This window comes from Saimiri boliviensis, chromosome 9 (assembly GCF_048565385.1).
Source record: "Saimiri boliviensis isolate mSaiBol1 chromosome 9, mSaiBol1.pri, whole genome shotgun sequence".
NCBI classification, from domain to species: domain Eukaryota; kingdom Metazoa; phylum Chordata; class Mammalia; order Primates; family Cebidae; genus Saimiri; species Saimiri boliviensis.
In genome coordinates this window covers 105,957,954-105,978,916 of record NC_133457.1, presented here as the reverse complement: position 1 = coordinate 105,978,916, position 20,963 = coordinate 105,957,954, and the positions used below count along the sequence as shown (strand labels likewise).

The window sequence follows — 20,963 nt, the reverse complement described above, 5'->3', positions numbered from 1 at the left end:
CCTAATCCCTGAGACCTATGAATGTGCTATGGCACCTGGTGTGTGGAGCATACAGGGATGTTTCTTTACTTTAAAACAAATTAGAGCCAACAACTTACATAAAAGCTGAGTTGCTCAGTTCTGAGGCTTCCACTGTGGAAAGGCTGAGAGCTCAGGAGATGCAAAGCCTTTTGGAAAGGTGAAGGTGGATGAATGCAAGGATGACGGGGGCTGTGATGGATTCTCATGAAGTGAGAGAGGCGAGTTCCTCACTCTTCCCAGGAGAAAAGCAGGATGCTATTTCAGAGATGTCTCATGCTGTCATTGTGCCTGTAGAGCAAATACCAACTGTCAATATCCCCATTTTTTTTTTTTTTTGAGACAGAGTCTTGGTCGGTAACTAGGCACCAGGCTGGAGTGCAGTGGTGTGATCTCGGCTCACTGAAACCTATGCCTCCTGGGTTAAAGCAATTCTCCTGTGTCAGCCTCCTGGGTAGCTGGGACTACAGGTGCACACCACCACACCCAGCTAATTTTTTTTTTTTTTTTTTTTGTATTTTAGTAGAGATGGGGTTTCACTATGTTGGCCAGGATGGTCTCGGTCTCTTGACCTCGTGATCCGCCCACCTTGGCCTCCCAAAGTGCTGGGATTACAGGCTTGAGCCACCACGCCTGGCCCAATATCCCATTTTTATCTGGGCTTGTAAAAACACAGCCTAACACTTCAGCAAAATATGTACAACACCCAACCTGCATCTCAGCCAGCCTCAGGTCTGACTTCACAAGGGGCTCTGTTTCTATTCCCACCAGAATGGTAGAGGTAAGAGTAAAATAAGTCTGGGGTCAAGAGACCTGAGTTCAACTTGTAGCCTTGGCATACTGACTCACTGGGTTGCCTTGAGCCACTTCCTTTACTTTCTCCAAGTCTTGATGTTATCCTTTGTTAGATTACTGTAACCTAGATGTTAGCCAAGTTTCCTCTGTCTCTGAAGATTTAAATAAAATTTTCTCTGTTCCCTACTCCCCATCCTATGGGAAAACCCAGTGTCCATCCCCAATATTTCTGAGAATTCTGAGGGGTTGTATTCTCATCTTCACTTACAAGTTTCAGGAGGCTTTAGTCGGAGGAACGTGAGCTGTGTACCCCACCAATGCCCATGACTTAGAGTTGAGCATCACACACCCTCGTTCTGAAGCTCCACCTTGCCTCCTCAGCCCTCACTGGCAGAAACACATCTTCCCTGGCCCTGTTGCCCAAACCGTTTTCTTCCCGTTTACCTCTCCTCCCATCTCTCCCTTCTCGGCTCTTCCACCCTCTCCCCAAAAGCTGTTCCTTTCTTAAGCTGCATAATCTAGCTGTCTCTTTAGTACCTCTTTCTAAAACCTGCTCTGTACCTTGCTTCCCGCCACAAGACTCGTCTGTAGATATGTTTCTAAACTCCAACCATTCCTTCCCAGAAACAAACTCTGATGCAGCTGTTATAAGAGTAAGTTTCCACCCACTATGTGTAGATTGCATTATGAAACTTCATGAGTATATTGGGAGGACAAATTGAGGGGAGATGTGTCAACGTGCTTTGATATCTCTCTCTCTCTCTCTCTCGTACTTTGATATTTCTCTCTCTTTCTCTGTCTCCCTCTCTCTCCAACACCCCCCGCCCCCCACCCATCCCTGGGCCTGTCTTCTTTATGCCTTCATTCACAGTCTGCCTTAACTGGACATGATATCAAAGCCAATTATATGTATATGGATCTTTATAGGATCTGTTTAAAGGAATTTTATAATCACTTACGCTGAATTTTAAAACCAGTTCAGGAAACTTATGTCTCTGTCTTTAAAATACCAATTCACTTCACCTTTAGGTGGCCTGGGATTGATTTCTGCACTCTGGGTCACAGGGACCTTAATAAATAGAGTCCTTCATTTCTAAAGCTATGCTATTACTTGGCCTTTCCATTTTATCAAAGTATTTTTTAATTAAAGAAAGGCATAACTAAGGTGCACTGAAATTGCTCTAAAAATGTGTATTCCAGAAATAGACCCATATGCTAGTCTTCATTCAACTCATCAGAACATGTTTATTCCAGTGACTAACAAGCTTTCTGATTCCATCAGCATGAAAAAGATGTTTAACGCGTGAGGCTACCTCTGCATTTGTCATATACCACGCGTGAACTTGCACCCCCAAAGGACACCTTTTCGGGTCCCAAACAGCCATGGAGAGCACTGAGTGGAATAATGTATGGCAGCTGTTCCACAGCTGTCCACACGGGCTTCACGACTTTTGCTTGGTTTAACTTGTTCTGACAAAAGAAAACAGCAAATGTCCCCTCTGTTTTTCTGGAAGAAGCATGATTATTTCTAATTCATTAACAACAACTGGATTGACTTACCCCTGATGTGTTCATCGCCACTACCTGTGTGTATCTGCAGCGGTAAAGCCCTCCCTTCAGGCCATTCCACCTCTAACCCTCAGACCATTGGAAAAGAAGCAGTAGGAGAGAGTACTTACCAGGCAATGAGGTAGAAAAAGTCAGTTGGTCTAGACTCCTGGCTGAAGAATTTGAATCTATTCTTGGATCAGCCAACTTCAAATGTTTTCCATCTAAATGAAGAAAATGCCAAGGTTGCATTGAGTGTAAGTGTGGCCTTTAGGTCAGCTAGGTCCTCATGATCTTAAAGAAGCAAGTAGGCTTCCTGGAATTCATATTTCCAGAGCCTTAAGAAGCCATAAGCTTTCCCTCCCAGGAGTTGTATAAATCCCAGATGCTTACGTGCTTATATGAAAAGTCTGACTCCTCCACTCACATATGTGGTCTCTGTTCCATGTCTGTGTGATCCGGGGAGCCAAGCTCAGTTCCTTGCTGGTTTCTGCAGGAAATATGTGCACAGTATGCATTGTACATGCTATTATGAATTTCTAAAATATTTAGGAGGTTAGGAGCAGGATTATGTGACACACTGAGTTGCCTTCTGTACCTCATTGGTTCTACTATGATCCCAACCTTTCTCTTTTAACTTCTGGTCATTCAACTCATCAGAGCAACTACAGCTCCTTGTCTATGACTTGCAGTATCCTGTATCTAGGATGCTACCCATCTTCAGAGCTACCCCAAGCTGGCTGATCCAGAATTTTCACAAGGGCAGTCCTTTGGGTATTATTCTAAAGAGAAAGCTACTGAGTGGAGAAAAAAAAAAAGAATCTTCCATTTATGCATCTTGTTTTGAGGAACCCTCCCCCATACTGCCTAATAATCACAGCTTACATTTATCGAGGAATCGCTAGATACAGATCCCTATGCTAAGTAGACGTTAAAATTCACAGTCACTCCTAACAACCTGGAGAAGCTAAGAGATGTGGCCAAGCCATTCAACTAGAAAGAGATAGAGCTAGGATCTGAACCCAGGGAGCTTCAAGAGAAAACCCCAACACATTTTCCCACCTTTTGCTATACAACATATGCAGACCAAAATGGCGGCATCCATCCAGGGGCAGCCACAGCACCTGAACACCAGGACAGTCTTGAGCTAAACTGCAGAGGATGTTTCTTGTTGATTAGAGTCATTTCTGAGCCCCAGAGAGTCAGTGGGAATAGAACACCTGACTCCCCTGCTTTCTCTCTCTTATTTCCTGTGGCTACAGTATATGTAGTGTCCCAGGCTGCAGAGAGACCCTGATGATCCCTGGCAGATCAAACACACATTTGCCAGCACGTCATCCTTCTGAATGTTACCCATTCTCTTGCTGCTGTGGTCTCACAAATTAGGGAACCCAAGTGAAAGGATGACCCTGATTTAGGATTAGAAAGGCCTGCAACCTTCCCCAGACCTCTGGGCATTATGAGAGAGTGACCCAGAAAATCGAATGCAGAGAAGTGTCCCGAGATACAGGAGTCTTGTTTGAGGCATAGAACCTATTAGCTTGAGAAATTGGTCTGAAAATCTTATTGAAAGAGACAAATCATTCCACATTCTCTCCCGACTGAAAATATTGGGGGTAACAGGCTGTCCCTGATAACCCTGGATCCACGCACCTCATGTCGGGATCACAGCCAAACTCTGGGAACGCTAAATGCAATGCAAGTGATAAAGGCAATTATTTTTTTTAATGGGCAGTTCTGATTAATTCTGATTTCTCTGACCAGCCATAGACTTATCTGTACTAGTCTCTCATTACTGTGAAGGGTGCAAGGCAGGCAAGCAAATGGCAAAGAGAAATGAAGTTCAAACTGTGGATTTGTCATTATTGCACAGCTCAGCAGATGGTTGTCCAGCCACAGAGGGCCCTATGACCAGAACCCCGACAACACACACACACACGCTCAGACCTCCTTTGTCCCGATTCTTGGCTAAGCCCCAGTGGAGACGCCAGTAAAGCAAGGCATCATTGCATTCTGAAGCTTAACCTTGCCTACTTAGCTCTTTATGAGGGGTGATAAGGAGAATCCTTCAAATTTATATATGATAGCTATTATCATTATTATTTTTGTTGAGCACTGATGGGTTCAATAATGGTATAAATCATTGGAATTTAGTAAATGCTTATTCCATGCCTGGCATTGTGGTAAGGGCTTTATTTACATGAATTATGTCCTTTATCCTCAGAATGACCCTATAAAGCAGGGTTTGCCAAACTTTTTCTGTAAAAACTCAGATAGGAAGTATTTCAGGTTTTGCAGGCTGTATCGTCTTTCTTACAACTACTCACCTCTGTGGCTGTAGCATGAAAGCAACTGTGGACAATACATACATGAGTAAGAGTAGCTGTGTTTCAGCAAAGCTTGATTTGCAAAAATAAGGCTGCTGATTCTGTAAGCAACAGTATACCAGCTGCTGCTGTAAGGTGAATATCGCTAAGCTAGAATTTGAGGATTCCACCGCTAAGAGGGTGGAAGACATGAGTTGCCATCTCCTGCATCCTTCCTGCTCCCTGCTCTTGCCTTCTCATCGTAGTTCTGGAAGAGGGAGAGAATGCAGATATTTTCACACGTGACTTCTCACTGTGAGATAGCTGTTATTTGGCCACAAAGTGGAGAACAAGCTCCCCCTTTGATGAAAACCCTGCATCTGAGCGGGGGTGGGTCGCTTCTGTCAAACTAGCCCCTTATCTGCAAGCTTGAGGTAGCCTGAACCAAACCCCTCCCCTGATGAGAGACTCAATCCCAAACTGCTTTCAGAGCCTCGTGGGTCTTTCTGTGTGAACCTTGGCTATATCTTCAGGGCAACCCCCAGATGGAGGGCCTATCTAATATATGGCCTCTTTGTCCATGTTGTGGTGGTCTCCAGCAAGCCTGCAGCCCCAGCCTTGACTCTCCTCTGTACCCCAGCACTGGGTTCTGTAGACCTAGGCAGGGTCCATCTGTGTCCCTTGGGAACCAGGACTTTGAGGGAGCATGCCTTGCTACTCACTGCAGCCACACACCCCACCACCACCTCAACATTCTCTCCTAAACTGAAGTTCTCTAGCAGCTCAACAGAGACAAAGAAACAAGGTATCCATCTCTTCTTTTTCTTTTTCATTTTTGCTAGGAGTCTTGCTCTGTCGCCCAGGCTGGAGTGCAGTGGCATGATCCTGCCTCACTGCAATCTCCACCCCCTGGGTTCAAGTGATTCTCCTGCCTCAGCTTCCTGAGTAGCTGGGATTATAGGTGTCTGTGACTACACCTGGCTAATTTTTGTATTTTTGGTAGAGACGGAGTTTCACCATTTTGGTCAGGCTGGTCTTGAACTCCTGACCTCATGATCCATCCACCTCAGCCTCCCAAGGTACTGGGATTACAGGCATGAGCCACCACACCCAGCCTCCATCTCTTCATCTTGATGACCCCTGTACACATAATGAATACTTTATGATCTTAGACTAGGTTTTCTCAATCTCTGCACTATGGTTATTTGGGGCCAAATAACTCTCCGGGGGAGCTAATCTGTGCATTGCAGGATGTTTAGTAGCATTTTCTCCTCTACTCACTAAGTGCCCATAGCAACCCCCAGGTGTGACAATCAAAATGTATTCAGACATTGCCAGATGCTCCCTGGGGAACAAAACAGCCTCCAACTGAGAACCACTGTCTTAGACTGAAGGTCAATCATTGCCTTTTGTTCTCAGCTGTAAATTCTGATTTCCAATTCCAGGTAAATAGGAAAAATCATGGGCAAGATCTGTCAGCACCCTGTGACATTATCTTTTGGTGCAAAATAAGCATAATTATCCCCACTTTACCTACAAGAAAACTGAGGCCTGGGCTGCACAGCTGGTAAGCAGCAGAGCCCAGCTTTGAGATCCAACCCCTACACATTTTAAACTACTTCGGATCTGTTAATGAATGAATACTATGAAGGTTTTCCTGGAATGAGGGAGAGTTTGCTATAATTTGCATGGTGAAAAGAAAATTAGACAGTACTTGCCCTTTTTTTAGCATGTTCTATATAATCTTGACAGCCGGGCTTCGAGGTAGATATGATTCTTCCCATTTTACAGACGAGGAAACTCAGGTTCAGCAAGCCTAAGAAATGGTTTGAAATCAACATAGCAAAGATTTGTCAGCCCAGTGTTTCTATGCTCAAAACCTTGATATTTCAACACCAGGAAAAGTGGCTGGCTGCTCCCTAAAGGGGAAACTGAGTCTGATTTCCTACACAATACTCTACCTTTCTGGCCAGTATGTCCTGCCAGTTATAACAAAAGCTTGATGATGGCTGGGCGCAGTAGTTCACACCTGTGATCTTAGCACTTTGGGAGGCCAAGACAGGTGGATCACCCAAGGTCAGGAGTTCAAGACCAGCCTGGCCAACATGGCAAAACCCCATCTGTACTAGAAATACGAAAGTTAGCCAGATGTGGTGGTGGATGCCTATAATCCCAGCTACTGAGGAGGCTGAGGCAGGAGAATTGCTTGCACCCAGGAGGCAGAAGTCGCACTGAGCTTAGATCGCACCACTGCACACCAGCCTGCACAATGAGAATGAAACTCCGTCTCAAAAAAAAAGAAAGGAAAGGTTTGTGATAAATGTAGACTGATGCAGTCCCCCTTGCCTTTGACCTCCTCTTTCCTTATCCCAGTTCTGTATGCAGTACTGGCCTGAGAAGACCTCTGGGTGCTACGGACCCATCCAGGTGGAGTTTGTCTCCGCAGACATAGATGAGGACATCATCCACAGAATATTCCGCATCTGTAACATGGCCCGGGTAAGTGCACGGCCGCCATTGCTTGCTGAGCCCCTCCTCTCCGAAACAGATGGAGGCTGCCGAGAGAGGATTCCGCTGAGCCAGCCAAGAGTCTGTGTTGTGCTCTCCTGATAATCTCTTCCTTGAGGAAGTGAGGCCTGTGCTGATTCCGGCTCCAGACTCAGCAATGACTCCAACACATAGAGATGCAACGAGCGGCATCCAACCTGCCATCTGCCTGTTTCCTGACACACTTGCTGCCGTGTAGACAAAACTTCTTAGACATTAGCTCTTCCCCACTGTGTCTCACTGTACTGCCATGAGTTGATGCAGACTTTGATTGGATCCCATACGCTTTGGGCCAGGCACTGCAAACACCAAGATGAAAAGTGATTGCTTCCATGAGGAAATTCACTGGCTGAACAGAGTAGTGGCAGGGAGGGGCAGAATAGCAATCTATGAAATGGTTGCTAACTAATGAGTTTGGTCACTACCCGGGATCCAGAGTGAAAGGAACTCAGCGCCTCCCCCGACCCCCAGCTCAAGAGTTCACTGTCTACTAGGAAAGTGAGATATGTTCTGGCACAGGAGCCTCAGGGAGAAAGAATTCTGCCCAATAGAGTCAGGGAAGGCTTTCCTAAAGAAAGAGACATATAAATTGGGTTTTTAAGGCTGAGTAGGAGTTTTTCAGGTACAGAAGGGGTTCAGGGCAGTCACGGCAAGAGAATCTATACACATGAGGAACAGAAATAGTCATGGAGACTCTCCCCATGAGGACACAGCTTAGAACCCATTTAGTCTGTCTTCCACTATGATGCTGCAGTCCCCAGGGTATCTGTAAGGCTCATATCCCCAAGCATCCCCCGCAGAACAGCCCTAACAGCCTCTCTGTTCTCAGCCACAGGACGGTTATCGTATAGTCCAGCACCTCCAGTACATCGGCTGGCCTGCCTACCGGGACACGCCCCCTTCCAAACGCTCTCTGCTCAAAGTGGTCCGGCGGCTGGAGAAGTGGCAGGAGCAGTATGACGGGAGGGAGGGACGCACCGTGGTCCACTGCCTGTGAGTACTAGGGAGGTGTCACCAGGGCAACAGGGTGGTGGGTGATAGAGCATTCTCGCAGATGCTGCTGGCCACATACACCAGTCCTAGGCAGGCCTGGCTATACCACAGCTCAACATCCCTCAAAGGCTAGTGGCAGTGCATTCAAAGGAATTATGCTCGTTTCATGGAACAGGGCTGCCAGTTTGTTTTCCTGAACTAATACATGACACATCATTGATGCAAACCCTGATGGTCTTTCCACAAACATGAGAGGAGGTAGCAGACCATGTTCCAATGCTCCCAATAAGAAAGTGATGTAAGAGGCATGATGTGTCTTGCTAGTTACAAGAAAGCCCAGGACAACGTGGGTTGCACTGATCAGAACCTCCGTTATTATTTCCCAAAGAAGAAGGAGAGGAAAGGGAAGGTGTTAAGTGAGCTTAATTTAATCCAGACGTTTTAAGTGAATCACCTCTATCCATTTGTGAGGTAGATATTATCATTTTGTAGTGAGAAAACTGAGGCGCAGGCAGGGTAAGGTAATCAGGAATCAGGAGTGGGGCCATGGCTTACATTCCCTGGTCTTTAAGCTAAAGCGCCATCGATTAACTCACACTGTCTCTCTGAGGATACTAAAGGGCTTGTCTGCTATGTCTGCCTCTCTACAATGGGCTTACAAGGATCATAGGACACAGAAAGCAGGAGGGAAAGGCACTGCCCTGAGGGGCTGATAGATAGATTTGAAGGGCCCTGGGAACACTATTGCCCAGGGGCACCGTGGGCTCCAGACCAGCTGTGTTTATACCCCCATTGCTGGGGAGAACTGGAAATTGTACCTCTTTGAATGGACATTGTACTCTAATGAATTCTGATGTCATTATGCTGTGTGGAGGTCAGGACCTTGCGAGGACAGTGGCTGACGAGCTGTGCAACATCAAGAAAATCACTGTATTTGTAAGCCTTAGTTTCCTCATCTGTTCAACGGTTATGTTGAATTAGACGATCTTCAGACGTGATAATGCCTTGGCATGAAATACGAAGTAAACACACTTTATCTGCCAACAGAGATCAAGAATGTCGTGGTAGCAAATATGCAAATGTTGTCAATGTAATTGCTTAAAAAAGCGAGTGTCACAGACTCTACCCTAAAGTGGCCAGAGGATTGTACAAAGTCTTACACCCAAAACAAATCTGCAGCCATAGCAGCTATGTGTGAAGTATTTGATTCACAGTCACTCACTCTGCTTCTTAGAAGTTCCACAATTAGAGGAAAAGTCATTGAGAAGGCCTGTCTCTTTAAAAATGTTTGTTAAAGGACATTTGAACCAAGGTCTTCTCTTTTTCAGAACAAATAACTTCTGGAGTTAGTGGAGGCATTGATAACATCTGACTGATCTCAGAATTGAGGTCAGTCTTTTAAAAACCAGCTAATTGTTCTCCCTCTCCAATAGATGGTGCATGCACATTAAGAAAGTTAGGAGAGTTTAAGGGGTCAAACACACGACACATGCAGATGCACACACAGAGCTTCAGGGCCACCACCTGCAGCAGAACTCCCTTTCCAAAGGAGGCAAACCTCAGGCTAGAGTTCAGGAAGATGCCACGTGGTGTCCCAAGTCAGGTTGATGGGTGATATCAGCCGAGCCCACCTGGCTCTGTCTACATCCCAGAAACCAGCAGCTGGTTTCCTGCCAGCTAATCTCTGCTGCCTCCAGATGCCTCCCACACACTCAGGTGACCCTACCCTAGCACCCATCTTTCAGGGTCTCACACTACCAGGCCCTGAGACCCTGTGTCTGCTCACCTCTTCCTCTTGGATGCTGTTATTCTTGCTTCAGTAGGGTCTCCTCCTTTCTTAGGAGACCCTACTCTCTCTCTCTCCCATGTTTGTTTTTTTAGCCTGCTTTTTTTTTTCCCCCCCAGTAGTGCCTTTTTTTCCATGTCCTTTCCTGCCCAGGTGGCCAGTACTTTGAACCAAAGGAAGGGACAGGGACATTCTTCTGCCAACAGAAATCTTGGTATCCTTGAGGGCCACAGACACCATAACAGGCCCTGAATGCAGGCACCAGTCAGTGAATGGAAAGCGACTCTCTGTATTTGAAACATCTGGTCATTGCATATCCTGTAGATAAAACATCTGGGAGATTGACTGAGTGTCTTAGTTTCCGTCCAGATGTTCCTTAGACACAGACCATTACATGAAATCATTAGTTGCTCTTGGCAGCATGCCCAGGAGTTCCAAATCAGGCATATTCCTACAGGGATGCTCTATAAAGAGTTTGAAGGGTGTTTCCATGAAGATGACTTACGGAGTTTCAGAAAGGAGTAACAGAGACATAGCTCTGCCAGCAGCCCTCTGTCCCTAGGCTCAAGATCAGTAGCATCTTGCTGAAACCAAGGTGTACAGTAGAGACCTGTCATTTTCAGATAAAGCCTCTCAGTGCCACTCCAGTTCCCACCTCCAAGCTTAGGCTGGCTGGCCCTAGGCTAAGAGTATTGCTGTCCTTAATGAAGGTTGGGAAGAACTAGCAGGAAAATCACTTGTGAATTTTCACTGTCTTTATGGGATGTTTAAATGGACCTAGAGCATTCTTTTGGACACAGATGCAAGCATCAGCAAGGATGCAGGTATCACATGTACAAAGACAGAGTACCACCCTGCCCTTGGGGTTTGGGTGAGTGTGCCTTGAGTGTCTGTAACATCTTCATAGAACCAAGAAAACAAGCAGCTAATTGAACTTTCAAAGGTCATCTAGTTCAACCCTTTCATTATATGAATGGGGAACTTGGGACCCAGACAGGGGAAGTGACTTGCCCAAGGTCAAAGCAAGTTAACGGCACAGGTGGGACTCAAACCCTAACTCATGGCTCAGGCTAAAGCTTTCACCATCGCCTTGCCTTGCATCTGCCTAGGCAGCTGATCCCTATGCCTACGGATGTAGCTTTAGAATCAGGTGCCTGGAAGGGACCTAGGAACATGGCTTACCTCTTCGCTCTGTGTTTAGAAATGGGGGAGGCCGCAGTGGAACCTTCTGTGCCGTCTGCAGTGTGTGTGAGATGATCCAGCAGCAAAACATCATTGACGTGTTCCACATCGTGAAAACACTGCGTAACAACAAATCCAACATGGTGGAGACCCTGGTGAGTATCCCAGGAACTGTTCTCCAACAGCCAGCGGTGTACTAGTTCCCTGGACCTGAAGAAAATGACAGCAAATAGTTAAATCACTCGACAGCTGGCTGCTGATTGTATACCTACAATCTGTGCCCTTGGTATGTCATCTGCCCTGTGTATTCTCCTTCCAGCCTCCCCAACTTCCCTTTCTTGCAGGAAAATCCAATCATTAATCCTGGTACACCTGCACTTTCTGCCCATTCTTTAAGAAAGTATTATTAATTCAGGCTTAAAGGAAAGGATTCTGGATTAGTAGAATGTGAAGTATGTTTTCAATTCAGTCCAATTAGATTCCAATTATTTTATGCTAATTTTTACAGTAGAGAGCACTGTAGAGGCAAGTGTGGTAAAGAGAGTGTGCAGTCAGAGCCGCGGATGGTAAGACCTAGTACCATGGTGGACCACCGCACCATGCACGAGGAACTTGAATAAAAGTCTTGAAACGTACTCAAAGTGTGGTCTTCCTCAAAGTGAGGCCCTATAGAATGTGTGGGCCACAGACCAGCAACTGCATCATTACCTGGGAGCTTGTTAGAAATGCAGAATCTTGAGCCCCACTCCAGATTTACTGAATCAGAATGTGCATTTTAAAAAGATTTCTGGCTGCTTTGTATGCACGTCACAGTTTGAGAAGCACTGTTGTACAAAACAGTAAAAGAAAAAGGGAATGATGCCAGCTGGGCATTCGAGGAAGCTTGGGTAGCAGGCGTCAAGCAGAATTTTGAAGGATGTCCAGAGATGGGTAATTTTGAGTTGACATAATGTGGATGTAGATAAAGTTGTCTCCAAAGTCTGTATCTCTAAACTAAATGCATTTTCCCTTTCCTTTTTCATCTCTCTGTTGTCTCCTTTTCTCCCTCTATGCCTCTCCTCCTCTCCGCCTCTCAGGAACAGTATAAATTTGTATACGAGGTGGCGCTGGAATATTTAAGCTCCTTTTAGCTCACCGGGATGGGGAACCTGCCAGAGTCCAGAGGCTGCTGCGACCAAGCCCCCTTTTGTGTGAATGGCAGTAACTGGGCTCAGGGGCTCTGAGGTGGCACCCTGCCTGACTCCAAGGAGAAGACTGGTGGCCCTGTGTTACACAGGGGGCTTTGCACCTTCTGAGGGCTCTCCTGTTGCTGTGGCAGATGCTGTTCCAAAAGGCCCAGGCTTCCTTTTCAACCTAACCAGCCACAGCCATGGGCCCAAGCAGAAGTGTACCCACAAGCAAGGCCTTGGATGCTTGGCTCCCAGACCTCCTGCTTTTGTTCTTTCTGAGTTTGTGGATCTCATGGCAAGCCAACTGTGCAGGTGCTGGGGAGTGGGAGGCCCAGCAGAACCTTCCCAGCCCTCCTTCTCCTTAGGAGTGGAGGAGCTATGTGTTATGCTCCTCCATGTCATGGAAAATATTGGGGCTCTTGGGGGGTCACAGCTCTGCTGCCCCCTGCAACCTCCTTCAGGGGCCTCTGGCACCAGACATCTGCAGTCTGGACCAGTGTGACCTTACAATGTTCCCTAGGTCACAAGAGAACCCGCCCATCCTCACACCTAACCTGCATGGGGCTTGGCCTACAACCATTCTGTACCCCTTCCCCAGCCTGGGCCTTGACTGTCCAGCATTCACTGGCCGGCCCGCTGTGTCCACAGCACTGTTTGATAAAGGTGTTCTTTGCTTTTTTGTGTGGTCAGTGGGAAGGGGTGAAACTGCAGGGAACTTCTCTGTTCCTCCTTGTCTTTGTAAAAAGGGACCACCTCCCTGGGGCAGGGCTCTGGCTGAACTGTAGGTTGTAACCCGAGTCTCTTGGTGGTAGCTTTCTTTGGAAGAGACAAACCAGATAAGATTTGGTTATTTTCCAAAGTGTATGTGAAAAGAAACTTTGTTTTGGGGTTGTGTAAAATCTTAGTCTCTTACGTCAAAAAGAAGGGGGCGGGGGACTTTGAGTGTGTACCTCTAAGACCTCTCTCTCGGGCCTGTTATTTTTTCCTGGCAATGTTCTAAAAAGCTCCCACCCTGGGACAGCATGCCACTGAGCAAGGGAGAGAGGGGATAGCCTGAAGATGATCCCTTTGGTTTCTGGGGCAGATAAGAGCACCAGCTTTGTGCAGAATTTGGAACTCTACATTTGAACTCCTTCCTAGAGAAACCCAGCTGCCACCTTGAAAAAGGACATTGTGGAGCTCATTATACATTGATTGAAAATAGGCCGAAACAATCAGGCCTGGAGATCTAGAGTCTTGTCCAAAGTGTGAGTGAGTCAGTGAGAGGGAACCACCGTTTTCTAAGTCTCTGATGTACACCAGGGATCACGCTTGGTAGTTTCCATGGGACATCTCACGCAGTCCTTAGAACCCCTAGGAGAGAGCTGTTGACTTGTTACCATCTCAACTGATCATCTCCTCCAATGAGGAAACTCAGGCACCTTCCTCAGTGATGAAATCCTGGGTTCCAAAGGGGCAGATAATGGCAGTGAAACTTCTCTGTGCTGTTTTCTTCATCTTCGCCAAGCCAAACAATTATTTTATGGAGGGAAAATAAGGCCAGAAGCTTCTGAGCAGAGAACTCCACAAATGGAAATTTAGTACTTTCTTCCTGACGCCAGTTCTTCTGGGAAGCCCAGAATTTCAGATATATTTTAGTAACTCATTCCCAGCTCCCCAGGAAAGCCAGTCTCATCTAATTTCTTAGTCCATAAAAACAACTCCTTGTTCCCTCGGGCTATGAAGGGACCAGCCAGGGACAATCTTGACCTTGATCTCTAGCTTGTGCTTAGGCCGGATATCTGATGGCCTCAGGTGGGCTGGGACCTAGGAAGCTCCATCTGGAAGGCTGGTCTAGCCCCAGACAGGGCATAAGGGACACAGATTTCAAGAAGGCACAGCTTTGACCATCAAGAGCCCACTGTATGCTGGGGAAATTGAACCATGGTGCAGTGGTGTGGAGCAGATGAGAGTTCCATGAGTCTAGGAGCAAGAGAGCCTCTTCAGCCTAGGGCTTCCTAGAGAAAGGGACATCTATTCCTGCTGGGTCTTAACAGGTAGAGAAGGTGGGGCTGGGGGGTGGGGGGCGGCGGGGAAAGGACACTCAGGCAAAGGGATCCATATGTGCAATGACAGAGAAATGTAAAAAGGCATTGGGAAGAGCCGTATGGGGTGGCCAGCCCAGCAGGGGCACCGCACAACAGGGTGAGCAGCAGGGATGAGCCAGGGTCCAGGAGACAGATCCCTATCGTGAGTGCAGACTTTGTCCTAATGGCAACAAGGAGTCCATGGAGCTTTAGAGATGTACTCAGCTTCGTGTTGGCAAAGACTCCCTCTGGGCCAGTGGGGCTGCTTCTTTTCATCAGACACTGTGAAAACATTCCCTTCAGCGTGCACTTTTTAATATCACATCTATTTGTCTGTCTGCTCGTTGTTTTGTTGCTGGAACTAAATATGCAGTGCATCATGAGACTCGGCTTCTCTGAGAAACCCAGCGTATCCGCTTTACCACGGAGCAGGGTCACCAATCCAGATCTCTAGGCCCATGAGGGTGGAACATGAAAGGAGCCCACAGAAGTTGCTTCCATTGGCATGGGCTCTGGAGCTGTCTAGAAGTCCAGGGACACCAGACTTGATCAAGGAAGGGCTGTCACTTTAGAGGTTCAAAAGGAAATGCCTCAAAGCAAAGGCAAGCAAAGGAACCCCACAATGAACTTGCTCTTTTCCTTTGATGAGCCTCTCCCCAGGTGTATTTCAGCAGACCGCAGGGACTCACCCCCACTGGGCCTGATAGCCTCCCCCTGGCTCCAGCCCACTGCCCCAGCTGGCCTTCTCAGCCTGCAATGAGCCCGTAGCATGGCAAATCCGCCTGCTGTATGCAATTCTGTCAGATCTTGATACACCCAGACAGGATGAGGGTGGAGGGAGAGCTATTTAACACAAATCCTAAGAATTTTTTCTGCTCAGGAAGGGGTGAAATGGCTGACAGATAAAATTGACAGTGGCTTCTATCATTTTAAATGGTAGGGATTTAAAGTGTGACTTCACAGAGAAAGAAACTTGTTACTCCATGGAGAAAGAAAAAATCTCAGGCCATGGTGGGCTAACCCAGCAAGGGCCAGTGAGATTCCCCCAGTTTATCCCCTTGTTTTCTCACAACCCAACCATTCTCCAAAGAAAGCAGGGCAGCGTATAGCTCTCAGGCTCATGAATGGGGATGACTTGATGAAACTGAGGCTCATGGATGGGGATGACTTCCCTAAAATCCCATGTGACTAGGATGTGGCAAGGCTTGGATGAATACAGACACTTGTGCCCAGGAATCTGAACATTTCCTTTACCCAGAAAATCTCCGGAGCCAATACCACCTTCCCCAGCGGGTCTCCCCAACCATTGACAGGGTGAGCTCAGCCTGTCGCGAGCAGTGGCAAATATTATTAATGCTCTGTGAGTCTTTACAACAGGAGCTCTTACCTTACAGTTGTGGAGCCTGTTTGGTAAAGATGCAAGGAAGTGATGAGAAGACGAGGAACTTTCTCCACCTGTGTGTGTTGATGGTCTAGATAGTTTAGGACATATCTCGGCTGCACTCCAACGCTGCACTCCAACCTTTCTGGTATGGAGAATCCGGGCCAACCAGGGGCCCTTGGGCCTCTAGAAGGCCACAGTAGGCCTCTCTTTGTGGGAATGAAAAAGGACAGCTTTTAGTGCTGGCCCTCTCTGTGGATGTGACCTGAAAAGGAACCAACAGACCTTATGATGGGTACTCTAACATGTGAGCTCACCGAATTCTTCCAACATTCTAAAGAAGGATTTGTGATGGTCACTATTTGACTGGTGAGGAAACTAAGGCTCCTAGGAGAGAAATTGTTGGCACATAGTTCCACAGCTAGTGAATGAATGAACCAGGATTTTAAATGGTTTTTTTTTTCTGACTACAGAGAGAATATTTTTCCGCTATTGTATCTCACATTTTTCCTATGGGGTTGCTCACAACAGAATAGACTAGAGTGAAACAGGTATCTCGGTAGATAAGCTCAAAGCAAACAACAGTAAGCTTAAAATTCCTTCACAGTCTTATGTTTTACTTTCACAATTCCTGCAAAATTTGCATTCCACTTTCTGATTTAGCCTGGTTGGTTTTAATTTGACTGTATAAATATTTAAAAAAACAAAAACACATGCTCTGTTCCTCATGTGGTTCTGTTCTGTTCAACCCACTATGATGGACGCTGGGTCAGCTGGTCTTGAGCTTGAGCCTAGAATTGGCTCTAGGAGCAGTGACCCTGCTGCCTCCTAGAGCCAAATGTAGGCTCAGGAACAGAACCAACTGACCTCCTCCTAGGCAGCTCCTTTGGTGTGGGGGTGCTCTGACCTCACTGTTCATGAGTGGACCTCAACTAAGGTATCTTCCAGCTGGGTGCTGGAAGGAACCCATTGACACACACCAGAATGATGAGGATTTGCACATCTGGCATGGAAAAGGACAAGCCCACAAAACCCTAAAGAGAAAGGAGAAGCTAGACACAGCTGTACTCAGCAAGTTCCTGAATGCTAGGCTGGAAAGTGGTGCCTGTTGCCCAAGTGGAGTCACACGGTTGCTAACGTGAGCAAGTCTGAAGACACACTTCACGAGCAGCTGGGGTTTGGAAGGCTCCTCACTTTACCCTAGCCATACACACTTACTGGGTTCCTACAGCACATAGCACCTTGGTGTGGGAGCACTGTTAGGGAACAGAGATTACTGTGGCACAATTCATTCCTGGGTAAGGCATGGGGTTGTGGTGGACAGAGCTCATTCTTTAGTTTGAATCCCATCCCTGCCATTTCTTGCATATAGAGTGTTGGGCCAATCGATTAATGGAAAAACATACACAAAAAGAGGAGCCTCATCAACATTAGAAGGGGTAGATTCGGAGCACTTCAGGCAGGAAACAGGAAGGCAAGCCCAGGAAACTGGAATCCAATGAATACTCAAAACCAAGGATGCAAATGACTTATTTAGCAAAGCGGTCACTTCCATGACAGCTGGACAAAGCATGGGTAACAGCTTGCCAGAGCCACTTGGAGCAAGGGCAAATCTCAGTGTCTGCAGCAAAAGATTATGACTTTCCCTCTGACTCATCAAGTTTATTCATCTTCCACTCCCCATTGCCACAGTAGCTCTTGCTGTATGTCCTCACCAGGATCTACGTTCCCTCAGCACTGGTGGGAACCCCTTGGAGTACATAGAGGTGTCAGTCAGTAAGACTGCTCTACACAACAGGAGTCATACCCAGGGAGTAGCAGCCAGGCCCTTATCCTGTCATCTCCACAGGCGTGACTGCCCAACCCAGATCCAGAGACATTCAAGGAAGTGACAATTCCCTCGTACTTCATTGCCTGGGAACAGAATGAAGAAATCCACCCTTCCTTAGGCTGTAGGTGGCCACTCCTGGGCTAGGTAGGTCATCAGCACCAAGCTAAATCAGAAGTAACAATAAGGAAGACATGGCTGAGCCCAAGAGGAAGCATGGACAAGGAAAAAATGGTCAACCCAACTGGAGGGCAGGATAGAAGAAAAAAACATAAACATGGATGGCCATGTCATCTTAAATTCTTGACTTGCCTTCCCCATTTACTTAACAGTCTGAGCTCCTTCTCAGCCTATGACCAGCTTCAAATCACAGCCAAGTAAAACAAGGAAATAGGAAATGTAGATCCAACTAGAAGAGACAAGCTGAGATTCAGATTTGTTTACTCCTCCCATGCAAGGGCTCCCTGTTTGGGGTTTTCCATGTATACATGTCTAGAAGTAATAAAATGCAAGGCCTTGGCTTCGCCTTGCAGGGATCTGTCTTTGAGGTCATGTACCATCTGAACAGCAGGGAGAGAGGTTAGTGGTGGAGAGAGGTTAGTGGTGGAGAGTGGGAGGGCTGTTCTAGCTCCAGTTTCTTCTGACACAGGTTTCAGGGTCATGGATTTGATCCTCAGAAGCACAGCAGACATCTAAGCCTATTTGTGCACATGAGCAGACTCTTCTAGGTTTTTTAGTAACAAGGGATGGGCTTCTGAATGGCACTGGCTGTACAGTCGTCTTGTAGAGATCAAGCCAGTCTTTTGCATCCCACCTGCCCACCTCCAGAAGAGATGGGAGAAGGTCATCAAAGGGGCTACATTCACCACCACCTGAAATCCACCCATGAATGTTAGGTCGTTAAAAGGAGAGATCAGCACTCACAGTGGTAGCCTCCAACCCTAGCATCCCGCCTATCTAAGAGCTCAGTGGTGGTCCACCGGGGCAGATACAAGGGAAGTGCAAGGGCTCAGGATGAAAGATAATCTATTGGGAAGAGTTTTGGGGGCTGGATCATTATGGGGCTTCCTTCCGTATCTGAGAGCTGCTCTGGGTGGTAGGATGTGGATTCTGATCCTTGGTTGATCACAAATTCAATGTCTGGTGACCTTGAAGTGTTAGACAGAAAAGTATCAGTATAAATACTGGAGCTCAAGGTAATTAATGTAGTTCATGGTTCCTTGGTGAGCAGGATTCTTGGATGTGGAGGAGAAAGGGTTATAGGAAGTAACTCACCAAAATTACAAAATTGAGTCTCTGTACAATTACTTCAGTGCCTTTGGGCTTATGAATACAAATCAGTGGACCTTCTCTGTGACAGTCCAACAAACTCTCAGTGCCCACCCTGTCCCTTCCATCTCCCATGGAAGATGAATAATGTCAGGTGTTCTTTGGATCAAAGGCCCCAGAAGGCTTAGAGGACAGAGTGGTGTCATTCCATGTAAAATCAGGCTTCTGAGAGGTCAGGCAGAATCTGGTGTCCATATCCTCCATAGGTCTACAGATTATTGGATTAAGTCAAGCATCGCGTGCTAGGCCCTCTGAGTATAACTAAGACCCATGAGTAAAACTTAATAGCTGTAAGGACGAACTTGCTGTCTGCCTGAGAGGATAAGCTGCCCATCTTGGCAGCTGTCTAAACGAAGCCAGGTATCTCTTTAAAGGGAAGAGGAGCATTGTTGAAATGGTTTTCAGGTCACTTCCATTCTAGATGGGTGAGATCTTGTGGAGCTGGGATCATGTTTAAACTCATTCATACCTGTAGACCAAAAATCCAAGTAGAATGTGTTTGGTCTGTACAGGTTAAAGCTCCCTGCTCTCCCGCCCAAGTCTCCTCACGGAGCAGGCTACCATGCTATTGTGGCCATATATACTGGGCTGATCCAGGCTGATTATCACCAAACAGCAAACCACAGGGAACAGCTGCTTTGTCATAGACCCAAAACACACGTGGATCTCTGATGAGAGCAGCCATAACTCAGACTCACTGACCAATAGGGCCATGAGACAGCCAGAACCAGTGGAGGTCTAAGCAGGACACAGAGCAGGGCTTTGCTTAACGTACATATTATCTCCAGAGATTATTTCTACCCCACTCCCCATTCAAGGCCTGTTGGAGCAGATTGCAAAAGCAAAAGCACAGTAACTCGATGTACACATGATTATAATCATTTCCAGTGCACACATCTCATCACCAGGTGGATCCTGAGCTAGCCCATGTCAATCCAGTTTAACTCATACTGATAATCAGACTCAAAAACACTTTCACCCTACAGTCTACCAGCCAATCAAAGACAAAGAGTTGTGGTCTCTACCATTGCCTTGGCTTCTGGACACCCTCATAGCCCTCTACAGGCAATCGCAAGGTTCCTGCTCAACTCCAGGGAGGCTGACATCTTCACATCCACTGGGCATATGATATTGCATGAGACCAAAGTCTCCACACTGTTTGCAGCCTCCTCCATGAATCCCAATGGCCTGCACTTGTACAGTTTGGGTGTTTGATAGATAAAGCACGTATGAGAAGAGAAAACAAAATAAATCAACTTTTTAAAAAAGCCAGCACTGTGCTGTCAATGTTTTTTTTTTTTTTCCTTTTCAATTTTAGCTTAAAAAAGCAGAAGGTAAATAATGTCAGGTCAATGAATATCAGATATATTTTTTGACTGTACATTACAGTGAAGTGTAATCTTTTTACACCTGCAAGTCCATCTTATTTATTCTTGTAAATGTTCCCTGACGATGTTTGTAATATGGCTGTGTTTAAAAATCTATACAATAAAGCTGTGACCCTGAGATTCATGTTTTCCTAAGACATTCGTATTGGTGTCTTCCTGAGGTTGGGTAGGGATGAGGTGGGGACAAGTTGAAGGCAGAGAAGAAAAAATTTATTTTTAGCTGGGCATGGTGGCTCACGCCTGTAATCCCAGCACTTCGGGAGGCCGAGGTGGATCACCTGAGGTCAGGAGGTCGAGACCAGCCTGACCAACATGGAGAAGCCCAATCTACTAAAAGTACAAAATTACCCAGGTGTGGTGGCGCAAGCCTGCAATCCCAACTACTCAGGAGGCTGAGGAAGGAGAATCGCTTGAACTCAAGAGGCAGAGGTTGTGGTGAGCCAAGATCGCACCACTGTGCTCCAGCCTGGGCAACAAGGGTGAAACTCTATCTCCAAAAAAAAAAAAATTATCAACTAGGTTTCTTTATATTTAAGTTAATTTAATCCTTACAACTACATCACAGGAAATACATATTATTCACTCTTTGCAGATGAAAAAGTTGAGACTCAGAAACAAGGGATTTTC

The 20,963-nt window shown here is 46.5% G+C and overlaps 1 protein-coding gene across 15 annotated transcripts in view; it reads left to right on the top strand.

Annotated features, from left to right (window-relative positions):
• PTPRT (protein tyrosine phosphatase receptor type T) overlaps positions 1 to 20,454 on the top strand; it is a 1,134,111-nt gene extending 1,113,657 nt beyond the window's left edge. For all 15 annotated transcript variants that reach the window (XM_039479697.2, XM_039479693.2, XM_039479696.2 and 12 more), the window contains 4 exons: positions 7,041 to 7,166; positions 8,044 to 8,207; positions 11,195 to 11,330; positions 12,252 to 20,454. In XM_039479697.2, coding sequence (XP_039335631.1) covers positions 7,041 to 7,166; positions 8,044 to 8,207; positions 11,195 to 11,330; positions 12,252 to 12,305 — 480 coding nt within the window. In that variant the 3' untranslated portion in view covers positions 12,306 to 20,454. The remainder of the gene's footprint in view (positions 1 to 7,040; positions 7,167 to 8,043; positions 8,208 to 11,194; positions 11,331 to 12,251) is intronic.
• Positions 20,455 to 20,963: the final 509 nt, after the last annotated feature.